General features: G+C 38.7%; 3 protein-coding genes across 13 annotated transcripts in view; 2 read left to right on the top strand and 1 right to left on the bottom strand.

Moving 5' to 3' along the window:
- Positions 1 to 5,235, bottom strand: part of LOC144588716 (uncharacterized) — a 64,222-nt gene extending 58,987 nt beyond the window's left edge. For 4 of the 8 annotated variants that reach the window (XR_013544396.1, XR_013544403.1, XR_013544405.1 and 1 more), the window contains exon 1: positions 4,710 to 4,844. The gene's annotated coding sequence lies outside the window, so the exon portion shown is untranslated. Of the gene's footprint in view, positions 1 to 4,170; positions 4,241 to 4,709; positions 4,845 to 5,097 lie in introns of those variants that run through there. The other 4 variants (XR_013544406.1, XM_078392031.1, XR_013544404.1 and 1 more) reach the window with 2 other exon arrangements.
- LOC144588704 (uncharacterized) overlaps positions 1 to 17,607 on the top strand; it is a 654,446-nt gene that overhangs the window by 370,089 nt on the left and 266,750 nt on the right. The gene's annotated exons all lie outside the window — the stretch shown is intronic.
- NOVA1 (NOVA alternative splicing regulator 1) overlaps positions 2,739 to 17,607 on the top strand; it is a 212,785-nt gene continuing 197,916 nt past the window's right edge. For 2 of the 4 annotated variants that reach the window (XM_020789393.3, XM_020789392.3), the window contains exons 1-2: positions 2,739 to 4,644; positions 6,485 to 6,628. In XM_020789393.3, coding sequence (XP_020645052.1) covers positions 4,509 to 4,644; positions 6,485 to 6,628 — 280 coding nt within the window. In that variant the 5' untranslated portion in view covers positions 2,739 to 4,508. Of the gene's footprint in view, positions 4,645 to 5,226; positions 5,363 to 6,484; positions 6,629 to 17,607 lie in introns of those variants that run through there. The other 2 variants (XM_078392013.1, XM_020789394.2) reach the window with 1 other exon arrangement.

Here is a 17,607-nt window from a genome sequence, read left to right as displayed (position 1 = left end):
TTCCCCCTCTCCTCCTTTCCCGCCAAAACCAGTGTAGTCTGGGTCGCCACGGATAACCCTTTCAATCTCTTTTCCAAGTCGGTGGTGTCGACAGATTGATGTATCAACTTGGGAGGGAAGGGACGTGGAGCAGTCTGAGTGCCTACAGTCACCTTGGGGTGGGACGGCACTCCTATCAGCACTTCTTGACCCGAGGCTCGGGTTCCACAGAAGGGAGCCCCCTTGTATGTTGTATATAAGGTTCCCTTGTATCGACAGTTACAGGCATTCCCAGTAGATTCTGGAAACAGTTACCAGCCCCCATGGATAACCTTTCATGGATTGCTGCCTTGTCGTGCCAAAGGGGGTTGAGTAATTCAGAGGAGCTATGGGCTATTCCGTGCAGGGACACCCAACAGGGACAGGTCATAGTGGAGAGTTCTGACTAAACGCGATCCACCTGGAGGAGGAACTGCCAAGCCACTCCAGTATCTTGGCCAAGAAAACTCCATGGACAGAATGATGCTGGAAGATGAGCGCCTCAGGTCAGAAGACGCCCAACATGCTACTGAGGAAGAGCAGAGGACAAGTACAAATAGCTTCAGAGCTAATGAAGTGGTTGGGCCAAAGCCATAAGGACGCCCAGCTGCGGATGTGCCTGGAAGTGAAAGGAAACTATGGCAAGTTCTTAAAGAAATGGGAGTGCCTGACCACCTTATCTATCTCCTGATAAATCTATATGTGGGACAGGAAACAACAGTTAGAACTGGATATGGAACAACTGATTGGTTCAAAATTGGGAAAGGAGTTTGACAAGGCTGTATATTGTCTCCCTGCTTATTTAACTTCTATGCAGAATTTATCATGCGAAAGGCAGGACTGGATGAATCCCAATCCGGAATTAAGATTGCCGGAAGAAATATCAACAATCTCAGATATGCAGATGACACCACTGATGGCAGAAACTGAGAAGGAATTAAAGAACCTCGTAATGAGGGTGAAAGAGGAGAACATAAAAAATGGTCTGAAGCTCAACATCAAAAAAATGATCATGGCCACTGGTCCCATCACCTTCTGGCAAACAGAAGGGGAAGATATGGAGGCAGTGACAGATTTTAACTTCTTGGGCTCCATGATCACTGGAGATGGTGATAGCAGCCACGAAATTAAAAAATTCCTGCAAACCTACACAGCATCTTAAAAAGCAGAGACATCACCTTGCCAACAAAGGTCCGCATAGTCAAAGCTATGGTTTTTCCAGTAGCGATGTATGGAAGTGAGAGCTGGACCATAAAGAAGGCTGACTGCCGAAAAATTGATGCTTTTGAATTGTGGTGTTGGAGGAGACTCTTGAGAGTCCCCCTGGACTGCAAAGAAAAGAAACCTGTCCATTCTGAAAGAAATCAGCCCTGAGTGCTCATTGGAAGGGCGGATCCTAAAGCTCAGTCTCCAATACTTTGGCCATCTCATGAGAAGAGAAGACTTCCTGGAAAAGCCCCTGATGCTGGGAAAATGTGAAGGCAAGAGGAGAAGGGGACAACAGAGGAATAGATGTTTGGACAGTGTCATTGAAGCTACCAACATGAATTTGACCCAACTCCGGAAGGCAGTGGAAGACAGGAGGGCCTGGCGTGCTCCGGTCCATGGGTCACAAAGAGTTGGACACGACTTGACTAAACAAGAACATGGATACAGGGGTACTGCTGTAATCTAAGAATAAAAACATAACATTTTGCTGACCACTATTTTCTGTTCCAAATCTGCCATTACTCCTTTCTACTGTGTATACTTGGCGAGATATATTGATTTGTGATCATTTGGAAGACCTTGGAACAGGAATGATTGTAAAAACCACTGAGCCCTTGACCACTTTCAAATATGGAGACGAATAAGTGATTTTCAAGAAGTTACGGGGAATGTTCAGATTAACTTGGTGATTTTGACAAATGTTTATGAAGAATTAGGTTCAGTTAAATCACTAATTTCCTTTAACCTTTCTTCCAGGTTTTACATGTTCTTTTGGTACTAATTACAAAATAAAATAGAATACCAAAAGCCTGGTACAATCACCTTACCAGGCCTGTCAGCTAAATGAAAATCCACCCAATAACAGCTGACTAATTTTTACGAGTTGACTTTAATTTGTAACTAGGAGTTTACTTTCTAAATTAGCTTTAATTTATAACTTTCTAATTCCTCACAGTTAATCTTAGAAGATTCATTCAAAATACAAAAAGAACATTGCTTTATTTTGCAGTGATGTTACCAAACATTAGAAATACAAGGTGAATTACAGAAACACTTGCAAGTCTTTGTACATGTATAGACGGAGTATCCTGAACTCCACCCCCCCCACCCCTGCTTATCCAAGAATCTGGAATTTAAAATTGTTCTCTTGCAATGAATCGAAGTTGTTTTGGACGGTCTTTTCTGGTGAAAAATGGAGCAAAAGTGTCCCAGACAATACACTACAGGATCACAGTACATTCCAGATGCACCAGTGTTGCCTTCCAGCCTAAGGCATGCTTTGTATGTCCCACAAGGACAGAAAGCTAAGTTCCTGCTTTCCATCATTATTCGGACACTTTTCTTTTTCTACTGACACTTAGAAGTTTTTAGGGCAGACCTGCTGCCAGAGGAGCTGAAAACTGTTGCAACTGACTTGTTGATATGGATCAAAACAACTGCTGTATTTTGGGACTCTCCCCAGGGACCTGCCTAGTAAGTTCCTGTCTGTCACATTTGCAACTACGGTACTGGGCTGTGGACTGGGAAGCGGGGAGGATGGGGCTCCTTTTGGCCCAGTTTCTACTCCGCCCGCTGGAAAAGGTGAAGGGAGAGGTGAAAGTGCGGGCAGCCAGCTCGCTGCCTTTACCTGTGCGGGTTTCTCTCCACTGGGTTGCCCAGAGAGAAGTATAAGCATATGCTCTGCTACGTTTCTCACGGCTTGCGTTTCCTTTCTTAGGAAGCAGCAGGGAGGATTGGGCCCCCTGGAGCGAAGAGAAGTACTGTACGGAGTGCCTGCTTGTACCCCCTCCTTCCCTCCCAGTGGAAGCAGCCCTGTTTATTTACACGAGCGTTGTGGCGAGGGCATTCTTCCTCAAGGAGCTTTTACTCCAGCCACACGGCAGGCGCGATCCGTTTGTGCCAGTGAAGTGACACCCCCTTACTCTTTTTGGGGAAGGGGGGGGCTCTTCTGAAGTTCCGTTCTGATTGGCTCGACCCTCCAAATCCGAGTTTCGCCTCCATGCCCCCTGATTGGTTCACATTCCCATCCTTCTGTGGAAGGCCGACCTATACATGTATTTTGCACCAGCCTCGCTCCCCTCCCCTTTCCTCACACCCTCTCTCTCTCTCTCTCTCTCTCTGCTGCTCCCCCCCCTCCCCACAACTCTCCCGTTCCCACTGTTTGGATTCTGAGGGGTGTCAGCGGGTGAGGCAAGGCAAAGAGAGCGCGAGGCGCCTTCGGCTGCAACCGCCGGAGCCACGAGCCGCAAGAGTTCGTTCAGTCTCTCCCTCTCACACATACTCTGTGCGCGCGCGAAGGAAAGAGGATTGAGGAGGGGGGGCGGGGGAGAAGAAGTGTGAAGGAAATTTAAAAAAAAAGGAAGAGAGAGAGAGAGAGAAGAGCGGCTCAGCGAGCAACTCCTGCCTGAAAGGAGTCTAGCCGGCAGCGCGCCCAGACAGCCTCGTAAACGAGGAAGAGAGAATGAGAGCGCGAAAGCAGGAGCAGCACCAACACCGCCGCCGCCACCAGCCGCCCTCCTCAGCTCAGGCAGGCGCTTTTCACCAGCTGCAGGCGCACGACTAACAGCAGGGAGGGAACCAACCAAAAAAAAAAAAGAGAGAGAGTCTGAGTGGGAGAGGAAGGCTGAAGGGGGGGGGGGCGAAAACACACTCTTCGAATCCCACCCACTCCTCTCAATCTCTCCCCCGAGCTGGCTCCCTCCCTCACCCACCTACCCAGAGCTCTCCACATCGCTGGCTCGCTCGCTCCCTCCTCTTCTGCCTCGCTCCCTCATTCTCCCCCCTCCTTTTCTCTCTCACTCACCCTCCTCTCCTTCCCCCTCACCTCTCCTCCGCCTCACTTTCTCCCCCTCCTCCTCCCCTACCTCACTTTCTCCCCTCATTTTCTCTTTCTCCCCATCCCACCCCCTCTTCCCCCTCTTTTCCCTTTTTAATTTTTTATACCTCGGCTTCTGCTGGCACTGCACTGCAGCTGCTCTTTCAGCCCGTCGTCCTGCCTTGCTTTCACCCCCCCTCCTCCTCCTCCTCTCCTCACCCCCCCTCCGCCCCCCTTTTCACCGGTGCCAGACAAACAAACCTCCTCCTCCTTCCCCCCCCTTCGCCCCCCCCGCTCAAAGCATCCTTCTAGGGGGGCTTGGTTCCCCAGCTTATCTTGAGATTTCAGAAGACAAGAAGAAAAGCGAAAGAAGCGGGACGAGCCCCCCTTCGCCGCCTACTCCTCCTTCCCCCCCCCTCCACCCCGAAGGGAGAAGCCAGTTATCCTTCTAGCGGCGGCAGCAATCATGATGGCGGCAGCTCCCATCCAGCAGAACGGGACCCACACTGGGGTGCCCATAGACCTGGACCCGCCGGACTCTCGGAAAAGACCACTTGAAGCTCCCCCTGAAGCCGGCAGCACCAAAAGGACCAACACCGGCGGTGGGTATTTCCCCCCTGCCCCTCCTCCTGCTCCCAAATTCCCCACCCACCTCTCCCTTTCCTACCTGCCTCCTTTTTTCCTCGCTTCACCTCGCCCTCCTTTCCTTTCCCTAAACATTCCTTATTTCTCTAATGTTATCATTCATCAAAATGGCGCCGCTTTTCAAGCATCTAGGAGCCCGGTTTTATTTTAATTTCACATATTCGTCCTGGCCTCGGAGGGTAGGGAGAGGGGGGCTCTTGCGCCTTGACCCTCCGTTCCTGCAAAGCTCTGCTGTCGCCACCCCCCTCTTGCACACATTTAAACAATTGGAGAAACTAAACGAATAAATGGCGGCTGCAAAAGAGCACTTTTACTCCCCTCCCACCCCTTTTTTAGTATCTGGGTTATTTTTTCCGTTTGTTTCCTTTTGAGAGTGTCCAGGTAGATTTTTATTTTTTTGAAATCTTTACCGTTCTTCTGGCACCACTTTCTGTTTCAGTGGAAAATGTTGCACAGATTTGTTCTTCCTGGGGTTGGGTCACGGTGATGGGATGTGTGCGCGCGCGTGTGTGTGTCAGAGAGAGGTTTGCGGAGGGAGGGCGGGAGTTGCCTGTCTTGGTGCGGTGACTTGTTAGTTAACATCCTGCTCTTCCTGGATGAGATGAGTTATAACGGGACCAGCATCTCCTCTATTCATTTGCACTGGAGTCTTCATAACAATGCACCGAGGCAGAGGTGAATTTATTCATCCAACATTATCAAACAGCAGAACTAGATAGCTGATGTATTTTAACTGTTTGTGTAATAGGTTGGGGGCGCACCTGTACTAGCTGGGACATTGACTTGCAAGAGAAAGTGAGATGGCTCCCAGCCGCACCTTGATAAAGGCAAACTTCTTGTACAGATTCATTTTTATGTTTAGTTGTGTATATGTAGCTGGTTTGTGTGTGTTTCTTTTTTTTTTTAAATAAAGAGGGCTTTACAGCTTGTGCTTTGTTAAATGAAATAATAATGTTTTGGTAGATCTCCATTCAGTTGATGGCATTAGACCTGTGAATGGGCATAACCATAGGAAATACATTATTTGTTCATGGTAATTACCCTCCACAGTTCTAGATCTGCTTCTTTTTCTTTTGCATTGATTTTGGGCATCTTGACACTAGCTGTCACCTTTTAAAGTGACTACATGACTTCAGCTTTCTTTCCTTAACAGGGAAAATTCTTCTTAATGCCCTTTAATTAATAAGCTTAAAAGATCATTGCTGCCTAAGAAGTGTTAAAGAAATACATCAGGATTACTTAGGTGAATGATCTTATCCGCATTGTGTTGAATAGTGATAACTAAGACCTTTTGAATAAAATCACAAATTTTAAGCTATTGTGTGGAACCAGCTGTATGCTTTTTAAAAGAATATAGTGCAGTAACAAACTGCTGGTGGGGGCACATAGCCTTTAATGGTAACATTTTTCTCCTTTTATTTTGTTTGTTCATACTATTTTTAAAAGGAAAGTTATAGTTCTTGGTCAAATATTTGTGTAAGGCGGTGTATTTAACTACTTCATGCTCTGCTTTGAAGGGATCACAGTATGAAATAATAGTAGAAACTGAAACAATTTTGTTTTAAGAGCTGTAACTTCAATTGGGTCATTGCACACCATAGCAACATAAAATTAATAATGATATATTCAATTCAGCATTTACTCAGAACAGATACTGTAGTGTTAGATATGAAACACGTGCATAATAATTCAACTGGTTTCCTTTCTGTGCCAAATACCTGTACACTAATATTCTGGATGTCTCAAGAAGAATCAGACTTCAGGTAGCAAATCGATTTTATATCTCTTTTTTTCCAGAGGACGGCCAATATTTTCTAAAGGTCCTCATACCTAGTTATGCGGCTGGATCTATAATTGGGAAGGGAGGACAAACAATTGTTCAGCTGCAGAAAGAGACTGGGGCTACCATCAAGCTTTCTAAATCCAAAGACTTTTACCCAGGTAGGTGCAAGATTTAGAAGCTTATTTGTTAAATCCCTAGGGTAATATATTCACATTCTGTATAATTACACATTTGTCTGCCTGTGTAATTAAATAGTATTACCCTTCTACTACAACCACTGGCATGGAACATCTCCTTAAATGCAATTTCTGAACAAATAGACAGATCGTGGAGATGCATGCTCATATGTTTAACAGAAGCTGAATATCTACTAATTGTATAGGAAGGAAGGTAATATTTTCATGACTGTGTCTTCTGAGCATTCTTATTGTAAGGAATGTTTTTAAAAATCAGGTTTGGCAGTTTGTTGAAGTTTTCGCAAATCATTGTAATAAATAAAAATAAGGTGCCTATTGAAAATAGGCCACGTACCTTGAATCTATTATATACCTTTGTTCCGCTTCATTGCTTTGTTCATTTTGTTTAGTATAAAATGAAAAGAGCAAATGCTACTCTTCAGATGTTTCCTTAGTTTTGTTACAATTGTGATAGATAAAAACATATTGTGAAAAGTGCACTCCACCTAGTATAAGAGAAATTAATACTCTATGCTTTAAGCAGCAAAATACTAAATCTTATTCTAAGATGCTGAAAAGTAAAATTCACTCATATATTGTGTTTTAGGTTTTTTTTACTATCCGCAATAGTATAGAGAATTTTTTAATCAGCATGCAGATAACTGTTGATTTTTTTTTTAATTAGAGTAAGTCTTCCTTTACATAGACAATGGTAATAAACATTTTTATTCGTGTAGTGGTTTGAGTTTGTAATTCTGTTAGCATTGCTTTTCTATTGAGGTGGCCTGTCTTTTTTTTCCCTGTAGGAAGGGAAACTCCTTTGCATTAGCTATCTTATTCAGAGATAACTAAGTCTGGAAAAATGATTTAAAAGCTGTCTTGAGTATAAACAAGAACATAAGGAATTTTTTTGTTTCTCAATTTGTCTTTCACTCCAGAGTTATCATTATTCTTGGTAACAAAGGTTATGATGCTCTAATGATAGTCTTGATACAGAGACAGAAAGTGTATGTGTATCACAGGTAAAACTACATTTGAGATTCTGTTAAGTAAAATTGTATATTTCTATCAGTATAATGGGTTAGTTCTTAACATTCTTTTTCTTGAAGTTGTAAAGTATTGGTTGCGAACTGCACATTTAAGAGCTATAGACAGTATATATGTAGTTGCTGTAATCTGTAGTTATTAAGACAGCAAAGGCTGTGATGATTGTTGAAGTTAATGGCAGTTTAGGGTTATAACTGCTTTAGAGATAATAGATGGATATAAAACAGATGCATTTGTACATGATTAGCTGTAGACTATTCAGAGAGAATGTAGAAGAATGGATATTTGGTCATGCAAATTCTAGATTATAGAATTAATTGATTTATGAAGCAATATTAGAGTTGTTGTGCTACCTATTAACAAATATTGTTTGATTTTCAAGTTTAAATCAATATAACCTTTTATTGATTTGAAAGATGGGTTAATATACACATTTTTATTGAAGTTTTTGTTTAAAGTTTTTTTTTAAAACCATGCTGAGAGCATTACAACATTGTGTTCCTATGTGACGTAAACAGATTCCCTCTGAAGAAAATGCAAGCATGAGAAGGAGCTTCTACAGTTTGACTGTAACAGGTGTAGACTAATCCCTAGTTTAGACCTATTTTATGTATGAAGCCACATTATTGATCAGTTTTGGAAAATGATTTGGACATATATAAACACCTATCAAGACATAAATAGATACTCATTCTTTAATTGTGCTAGGTAGTATTTTTGTTTAGCTTGATGATAACACTGAGAAATTGTCTGAGCCTTTGACATTCTCCAGGCTGCTGATGTTTGGGTTTCTTCCCATTCGTATTATTTATAAAGTTTTAAAATAAACTATTCTGTGTTTATTTAAAGACGTCTAAGAGGGGACATTCATATGATATAGATGCATAATTTCAATTAAAATATTAAAGATTTCGAAACGATAGCGTTCTGCAGAACGTAAAATGGTTACTTATTCTAGAGTTTGCTGGTAGCGACTTGAATTTGCAATTGCTAGTATGAAACTTTTTGTCTGTCAAATGAGATGGTTGTATGTTTTTAACTATGTGATCCATTTGAACTCTGTTACGACTAGTGTGGATATGACTAGAGGAAATAAAATTAATTGTAACTGTTCTGTGAATCATATTATTGAAGTATTTTTTGAAAAGAAGTAGTGCTCCTATTTTTAATCAGATAGATTATTAATATTGGCAAAGATTTAAAAATGTATTAAAATATTAAAACATTTAGTTTCTAATTTATGTTCAGTTACCAAAACACCCTTGATCCAGAGTTTAAATAATTGGCTAAATTTTTAGAAAGAATATCGTCATAGACTTAACAAAATTATAGGGACCGTTGATTTGTAAATAAATAAATAAATAAATATTTGTACACATTACAGATTATTGTGTTTAAGGAAGAACCTTGATCTTGAATATCCAGTAATTCTGTGTGATAAAACAGGAGTACTGCACACAGACTGATACTTGTTTTCTCTATGGTAAATTTATAGTGGTGCAGTCTAATGAAAACTTCTTTTGAAATGTTTATGTACATATATTTCTGGAAATTGTTTCTTAACAATATACTAATTCTGTTTATGCAAATAGAGAGATGATATCTATTGAGAGAGTACTCTTCTATCTAAATTCCTATTTATTTATTTATTTATTTATTTATTTATTTATTTATTTATTTATTTATTTATTTATTTATTTATTTATTCGATTTTTACCCCGCCCCTCTAGGCAACGTCTATTAATGTCTGTTGCCAGGTATATAACACTATAGTAGTATTACAGTGTTTTCCTGAAATTTATAATCTCAAGTAATCACTTTATATCCTTTAGAGGAGTATACTCACAAAATGCTAGTGTTGTTCATGAAACGTAAGAGTTAAATATGACCATAAAAAAGGTCATCATGATTTTCCACAGTATAATTGCTTATTGTTTAAATCAAAACTGATTAATTAGATAATTGGGACTTAAATGTGAATAATCATGTGCATTTTAGAAATTGGATGTGTGTTATGAAGATATCATTTCATTTAAAAGGCAGTGACCTGTGTACTTCATTATGTTTTGGTAGTGAGTGTTAAATATATAAATAAACAAGTAATTTTTTTTTCATTCCAGGATATTGCTTAAATATGAGAGTTTTACTGCACATTGTTTTTTGTTAGCAGTCTACTCGGGACAGTTGATTCTGAGCAAAATAGTTGAATATTTATGTGGGCAAATTGTGGTCTTTCAGATAGATATCCAAAGTTTAGTTCCTGCTTTTACTCTTAAGTGCCCAAGTATTAAATACTGTCTGATTTTGAGGTACATTTTTCTACTGTACACTTAACTGTTTTTGTTACTTTCTTTTCTTATGGAAAAGGAGGATGATTGGTGTTCAGGATGTAATTAAAATGAGTATGAATTGGGGATGAAGTGGAGGTAGTTTAATTTAGCTCTCTGTTTAGTGTAATGTAATATTTCTTTTTGTATGAGAGGAGAATTTCCATTAAGTATGTTCTGTGGCTCTTTGGAATTGTAGTGATTATGTGGTTTTTATCCCTTGTTGCTTTGGTGATTGATTTTGCAGTTGTTGACAGAATCTTTAAAGAGCTAATCCTACTCATTCTAAATTAAAATGCCTAACTTGAAATGGGTGTGTTCTTTAAGAAGTCTTTTACATGTAATCTCATGATGTATTTAGAGTATAATCAACATTGGTAGCCTTGTTTATTTACAGATATAGATTCAGTGAGGTTTATTCTCTGCAAGATGTGCTTAAAGTTGTAGATTTAGTAAAGTTGTGTTAAAAGGGAAAAAAAGTGATCACCTAATACATCCTTTTGCTGAAGCACAGGTTGGTCATCTCTTGTCCACCTAATTAGTCTGCCAGTGCAGATGACTTTGTGAAGAAAATCGCTTTTTCGGTTACAGTAGGGGAATCACCCATATGCTGAGCAGGAGCTGTCAGGAGTTGCACACAGTGAAACACATGAAAGGGATTTCGACTTGTACTGTATATGGTCTGGGATTAGATTATCAATTAAGTATATGCAAGTTATCATGTTTGTACCTGTTACTTATCACTGTGCATAATAGATTTTATTTTTGAAAGATCTTCAGTTTAATTTTTTGGGGGATGCATCATACACCATTGTTAAAGAATGCACTTGCTTCAGTGTATTAAATTTTCACATTTCATGGTATTAATTTACTTTTATGCTTTAAGAATAGAGACTGATTTGTTATCTTCTTGAACTGTTAATATATAGCTAATATTCCTGTTGCCTTGTTGAATTCCGTGAGGCATTTGAGGGGAAGAATTCCAATTGGAAAAGACTCCTTGTTAGTAAAAAAATAAAATTCCGTTCGTAAAGGAAGTGGTGTTCTGATACAAAATTACACAAATGTACTTCTCTGTAAATAAAAGGTGTTCCAGATACCCTTTAATAATATAAGTACATTATTGTAGAATTTCTAGTATAATAGGAGTGTGAAGATAATCTTTTCATTCTTCATTTTTTAATTAAAAACTATTTAAAAAACAGCTATTCTTATGTTGGGAGTGAAAATGTATTTTTAATGTAAGAATTAATATCTCAAATTTTAAAACAAGTAATTGCTTTTTTCCCAAAAATATTAGCATAATTCTTTGACTCTACTTGGAAGCAAGGCCCATTGCACTCAGTAGGCCTTACTCTTAGGTAAGTATGCAATCTTGCTTTCTGAGCTGTGAAACAAAATTAATAGCTGAGTTGCTTCTGTGTGTCAGATCACTGATTTTGAAAACAGAAATTGATGTGAATTTTGGGAATAAGATGAGAGGATTTTTTTATTTGCTTGCCATGGCAGTTGCATATTTGGACATAACTCTATAAAGTTATACAACATCTGTAGATCCCTGACTAAAATTGTTGGCATAATAGTTTTGCAGCAGTTGGTGCAGCCGTTTTCAAAAAGAAGCTAGTTTGTTTTTAACATTTATCAGTGGTCCAGTGGGAATGAATGACTTGGTAGACTTGAAGGTTGTCAGTTGTCCAGTGATGGAATGCTGCAGGTAATTGGGCTAGACTGGTGGGAATTGTGGCAGTGCGCTTCTCACGTTGCACTGCAGCTGCTGTTGATCTTAATTAATCTGACCCTTAGAGGCTGTGGTGTCATAGCATAAATGGCAGTGCATGCCAGAAATCTGAAGAGCTGTTCTCATGCACTAAACTGAAGGTTTATAAACAGTTTGAATTAGCTATTTATTTCTTTTTATTATTAATTGCATTGTAAAGGCAAATTGATTGGAGGATTGAGGAAATGGTTGTAAAATGTTTGTGAAACACTAAATTTGTAGTGTATATGATGTGCTCATGCTCTTGAACCACTTTCTGAAGAAAGTTCCATGAAATCAGTAAGATCTCCTTTGAAATACAAATGAATACACTAGCATGATATCACTGCTGAATATCAATATATATTATATCTGAAAAATGTAATATAACTTAAATGACTTGCTGAGGTCTAGAGATGTGTGATATGTTAACTCTATTTTGCAATGCTACAACTTCGTAGTATAGTAGGTCAGTGTCCTTAAAGTAGGATACCTTTTTTATTCTTTGCATCTAAATGAAACTGGCTTCTGTCTTGTATACTGTTTTAAAAAGTTATCTAGCTTTTCAAAATAGTACTCATTATGGAAGCTATGTTCATGTTTATATCCCACTGGTTGAACATGTTGCCACTCACTTCTTTTGTGTGATAGGTTTAGGCATATAGTTTAGTTCTTCTGCAATAGATTACTGGGATTTAAATTTGCTTAACTTTGCTTTATTGTGTGTTACTGTTTATTTCTTCAAAACTAAAATATTTAAATAAGCTTCATTACTCTGTTCTCTAATATGTGTTACTTGAGCATATTTGCATAGAATATGCCACTTTCAGCTCTTAATTGTTCATACCTTACCTAATACAGTATATATGTAATACAGAATAGTGTCTAGGCAAAATATTAAATGATGGTAAATACCAGTTTAGTATTTTATATTAAAATGGCTACTGGTTTGTTAACTTCCTTTAATATGCTTATATGGTAACTATCAGTTTCAGATTGCACCCCATTTTGCGTTCGTACTTCTTGAACACCATTGGTATGAGACCATTGGTATATGTTCATATTCTCAGCACGTCTATATTTACTCAATACACTTGGAACATGTCTGATTATATGGCAGACCATTCAAAATTTTGTTTTAAAAATTTTAGTAATTGAAAAATAATCTTGTTTATTTTGAAAAATTGGTTAAAGTGATACGTGAAATCATTCTAGTAAGGTTAATAAATTGTTAACAACCTTTTGGTTGATTTTTCACCTTTACTTGTGTTTTACTTTCTATCATACACTTTGTATTGTACAATAATAGTTGCACACCGTCAAGTCAATTTTGAGCTTATGACAACCATTTCTAGAAGTTTTAGGTATAGAGTACTCAGAAGTAGTTTGCCGTTATTCTGGGGGCACTCTGGAGTTTGCCCAAGGCTACACAGGCTGGCTTTTCTCCTGGAAGGTATAGTGGGAATCAGATTCCCCATCTCTGGCTCAGTTAGCTGAATACTTAACTTACTGAACTGTCCAGCCAGCTTTTATATTATAGAGGACAATAATTCTGGTTATGCTGGCAATGGTTTAGGAACAGAAATTTCTTTATATTGTTTAGAGGGCAGATTTCTCTTCCTAAAAATTTGCCAACATATGTCTAGAAATTGTGTTATTTTGCAGTAAGCCCACATACTGTATTTTAAAGGAATGTGCCTCTATATTGGTTAAATATAAAAAATATAAAAACTGACAAAGCTGGAGCCTACAAGTAAAAACTACAAAACAGCCTTCCCCATCTCCACCCCCATTATAAATCCAGATAACTTAATTTGTCTAATGACTTGACATAGACAAGAAAAATCTTAACAACAAACTGTTGTTTTAAATGTAGGTAGTTGTACAGGATAAAGTGCCTGTATTTATATTGCTGAGCTAAAATTTTCTTTAAGGTTTTCCTTAAGATTGAAACTTCATGTTACAGCTCATAATGAAGACAGCCCTATGCCCTTCCCTACATCTTGCTCCCTCCTTTAATAAAGCAAGATATGAAGCCGTCAGAGTGACATCATATGCACTGAGATGAGAAATGAGAGCTTAGGGATGAGAGATCTGAAGTTGTTGCTCTTGGCAGTGACTGTGTGTTCTGCAAGTTTTGAACCTAAAATTTGCTAAGTAGGATGAGCTGTTCTGATTGATGTGTTATCATTTTAAACAGCAATAGAAGAAATCAAAGTGATTAGAGAACTTTAATAATCAGATTAATACCTGTGCTTACCGAAAACCTGCCTTGTTCTTCTGGTTTTTGTGTTTATTGCTCTTTTGGTTTTTACATTTATTGCTGTCTTAGAATTTATCTACTAAGCAAACCTGCCTTCAAATGCTGGTCTCCCCCCCCTCCCAATTTCATTGCTCTTCTCCAGCTTCCACTTTTTCCTAATATGGAAAATTTACATCAGGACAAATAGTGGTCCGGGGCAGAGAGAAATGTAGATTTTGAAATATCTTGAGGATTTTTCAGTTCCCTTCCCTATTGTCTTTGCTGCTGTTAAAAAAAATAGAAATGTGGGGATCCGATAATTAATTCCCGTGCCTTGTTTTATTTCATTCTAAAATGTGACAGTGAGAGATGCTGTGGTTAGATGTGAACAATCAGAATGTAATGTTTAAATCTTGGGTGTTTCCAGCTAAGCTGTTTTCTTTCAAATTGCTAATGAGAGGTTTGTAATATGACAATAATGTAAATTATGTCATTTTTCTTGTTGGATTACAGTGAGTTGTATCTAGTTGTATCCTTCTTATAGAAGGCTCTGTATTTCAGTGAACAAAGAGACAGAAAGCTGTGATTTTTGTGAATTGTTCCTTTCTCTTGAAGTTCACTTTATCACCCCCTGTGCTGTTGTGAACTCTCTGGATTAAATTGGTGGGAGTGGGAGGTGACTGCAGAGGATGGAGAGATGGCAAATGTCTTCCCTTCTTCTGTTCATAGGTTGAAGAGTCACCTGTGAGTGGAAGGACACCACTGAATACATCCATGTGTTTGAGCCTTTTCTGATAAAATGCAGTTGTTACTTATGTCTGTCTAGTCTAGGTAAACAAAGTACTAGGAAGCATCTTTAGGATTTATACACTTTTAAATAGATAACTTTCTCTTAGCAATTTAAGAGCCAGTATTTTATTGTCTTCTTCCAGAGTATGAGAACAGTGATGAATATACTCTGATGTATTATTTGGATAGCCTTTCTAAATTATTCCCAAACTGGTTTTTATTCCTATAAAACTTAATTATAGAAGTTGTAGTTATTGTCTTTAAAGAAGTATGATGTGTTTCATGCCATAAAATCACTGCTCTAGCTTTTGAGAGACTTGTATGGTTTGTCTTCACTTGTTTGGTTTATTCTTGATTTTTTGGCAAGTCCTTTAAAAAATACGACTGTGTTACATGAAAAATAAGTGATTACTTGTTTGTTCTTACTACTGAAGTGAAAAATACCAGTAGTTTCAAGCTTCTACTCTTTCCACATAGTTATAAATTTACCTATGGGCAGAAAGAAGTTAGGCCTGTTTATAGGTATCCAGGTTAATTTTGGTAGATCATCAGTGAGTTGTGACTCTAAACAATGTAACAGTACTATACTCTGTTTCCCTGAAAATAAGACAGGGTCTTAGATTAATTTTTCCTCCAAAAAACGCACTAGGACTTCTTTTCAGGGAATGATTTATTTTTCTCATGTACAACAATCAACGTTTATTCAGATACAGTCATGTCATCTTCTGTTGCTGCATGATGGTGGAGGGCGGGGTTTCACTTAGCTAGGGCTTGTTTTTGGGGTAGGGCTTATAATACAAGCATCCTAAAAATCCTATTAGGACTTATTTTCAGATTAGGTCTTATTTTCGGGGAAACAGGGTAGTAACATAAAGTTTTCCTATACCCATTCATAATTCTGCTTCTCTAAGGAAGAAATCTGGGGGAACCAGTAATGGATTTGTGTATGGAAAGACAGTAAGCTGTGTTCAGTTCCAGATATCAAACATCAGGGCTTAGCTTTAATTCTCAGTTTGTCCAATCTTAAATTAGCCTTTTTTGGAGTTCTTTTTTCAGAATCTGTTGCAAAATTATATTCACTTCGTATAATCAGTGTTTCTTGAGTAATACATTACAATATTATTCATGTGTGAAAGAGCTGTTTATTGTAACTGAATTTTGGGAGTGGAGAGAGTCTGGGTAAAGGAAACAAGAAGATCTTCTAGAACGGTTCTCCCCTTAAATTGCTTACACAGTTTTTGTTGTTGTTTAATCGTTTAGTCATGTCTGACTCTTCGTGACCCCATGTACCAGAGCATGCCAGGCCCTCCTGTCTTCCACAGCCTCCCAGAGCTGGGTCAAATTCATGTTGGTAGCTTCAGTGACACTGTCCAACCATCTCATCCTTTGTCGTCCCCTTCTCCTCTTGCCTTCACACTTTCCTAACATCAGGGTCTTTTCCAGGGAGTCTTCTCTTCTCATGAGATGCCCAAAGTATTGGAGCCTCAGCTTCAGGATCTGTCCTTCCAGTGAGCACTCAGGGTTGATTTCCTTTAGAATTGATAGGTTTGTTCTCCTTGCAGTCCAGGGGACTCTCAAGAACCTCCTCCAGCAGCACAATTCAAAAGTATCAATTCTTCGGCGGTAAGCTTTTTTTTATGGTCTGGCTCTCACTTCCATACATCACTACAGGAAAAACCATAGCTTTGACTGTGCGTACTTTTGTTGGCAAGGTGATGTCTCTGCTTTTTAAGATGCTGTAAATTTAATAGTACTTCATTCATAGAACATCCACACTACATCTATGATTTTCTAATATGTGAAGTATGTGGTGATCCCTCATAATTCTTCAGATGAGAGCTGAATCTGATGTCCACATCCCATGCGAAAGGAAGAATTAAGACTAAAAGGATATTGCCATTTTAATTCAGTGCTCTATTCCTTGAACTTGATTCTCACTCCCTAACTAATGTTGGATGAAATCCTTCATATGCTGTGTCTAGTGCCAGATATCAATGACTTTAAAATAACTGGAAATGTAACGGAGTTTTTTAGTGGTGTAGATTACTGATGTCTAATTGAGGTACTTGCTTTTTGTTACTGAATAGTATAGTAATGGGTTCTGAGGTATCCCTGGTTTATTTTAGGATTTTGACCTTGGCTTTTTTGGAAAGAGAAGCCAAAATTCCCAGTTCATATGTAATGGTAAACAAAGGAGTTAATGGTTTGTTTATGATTCATGGTTCGGAAAACTGCTCCTGCAAGCAAGAGCAACCCATGCAGGAGCAGTTGAATATTGCAAGCTAGCACATTGCTCATTCCTCATAAAACAAAATTTTGGCTAAAGAATTTTAGAACTTTCAGGCTATCATTGAATCTGAATGTTTTCATAATTAGTATGCTTGCACTCACTACACTGTGCTTTCCTAGTTAGTGTAAGAAATGGTCAGGGGTCTTAAGTCATCACCTTATAAGGTTATATGATTTATACAATCCTGATTCAACCTATATTTCTCACATACAGTGGTGCCCCGCATAATGAGTGATTTGTTTAACGACGAATCCGTATAGTGATGAGGTTTTTGCGATCGCAAAAGTGATCGCATAACGATGTTTTCAGTGGCAAAACATTGCTTTGTGATGATCGGTAAGCGTTTCGCTTACCGATTATCACATACCGATGTTTTAAAAACAGCTGATCGGCGGTTCCAAAATGGCCGCCGGAAAAAATGGCCACCCGCAGTGTTTTCGCGCCCTTTCCTCGCTTACCGAGCAGCAAAAATGGCGGCCGCATGGAGAATTTCTGCAGAACAGTGAGTTT

Source organism: Pogona vitticeps, chromosome 1 (genome assembly GCF_051106095.1).
Source record: "Pogona vitticeps strain Pit_001003342236 chromosome 1, PviZW2.1, whole genome shotgun sequence".
In the NCBI taxonomy this organism is placed as follows: domain Eukaryota; kingdom Metazoa; phylum Chordata; class Lepidosauria; order Squamata; family Agamidae; genus Pogona; species Pogona vitticeps.
This window is presented reverse-complemented; position numbering and strand designations above follow the sequence as displayed.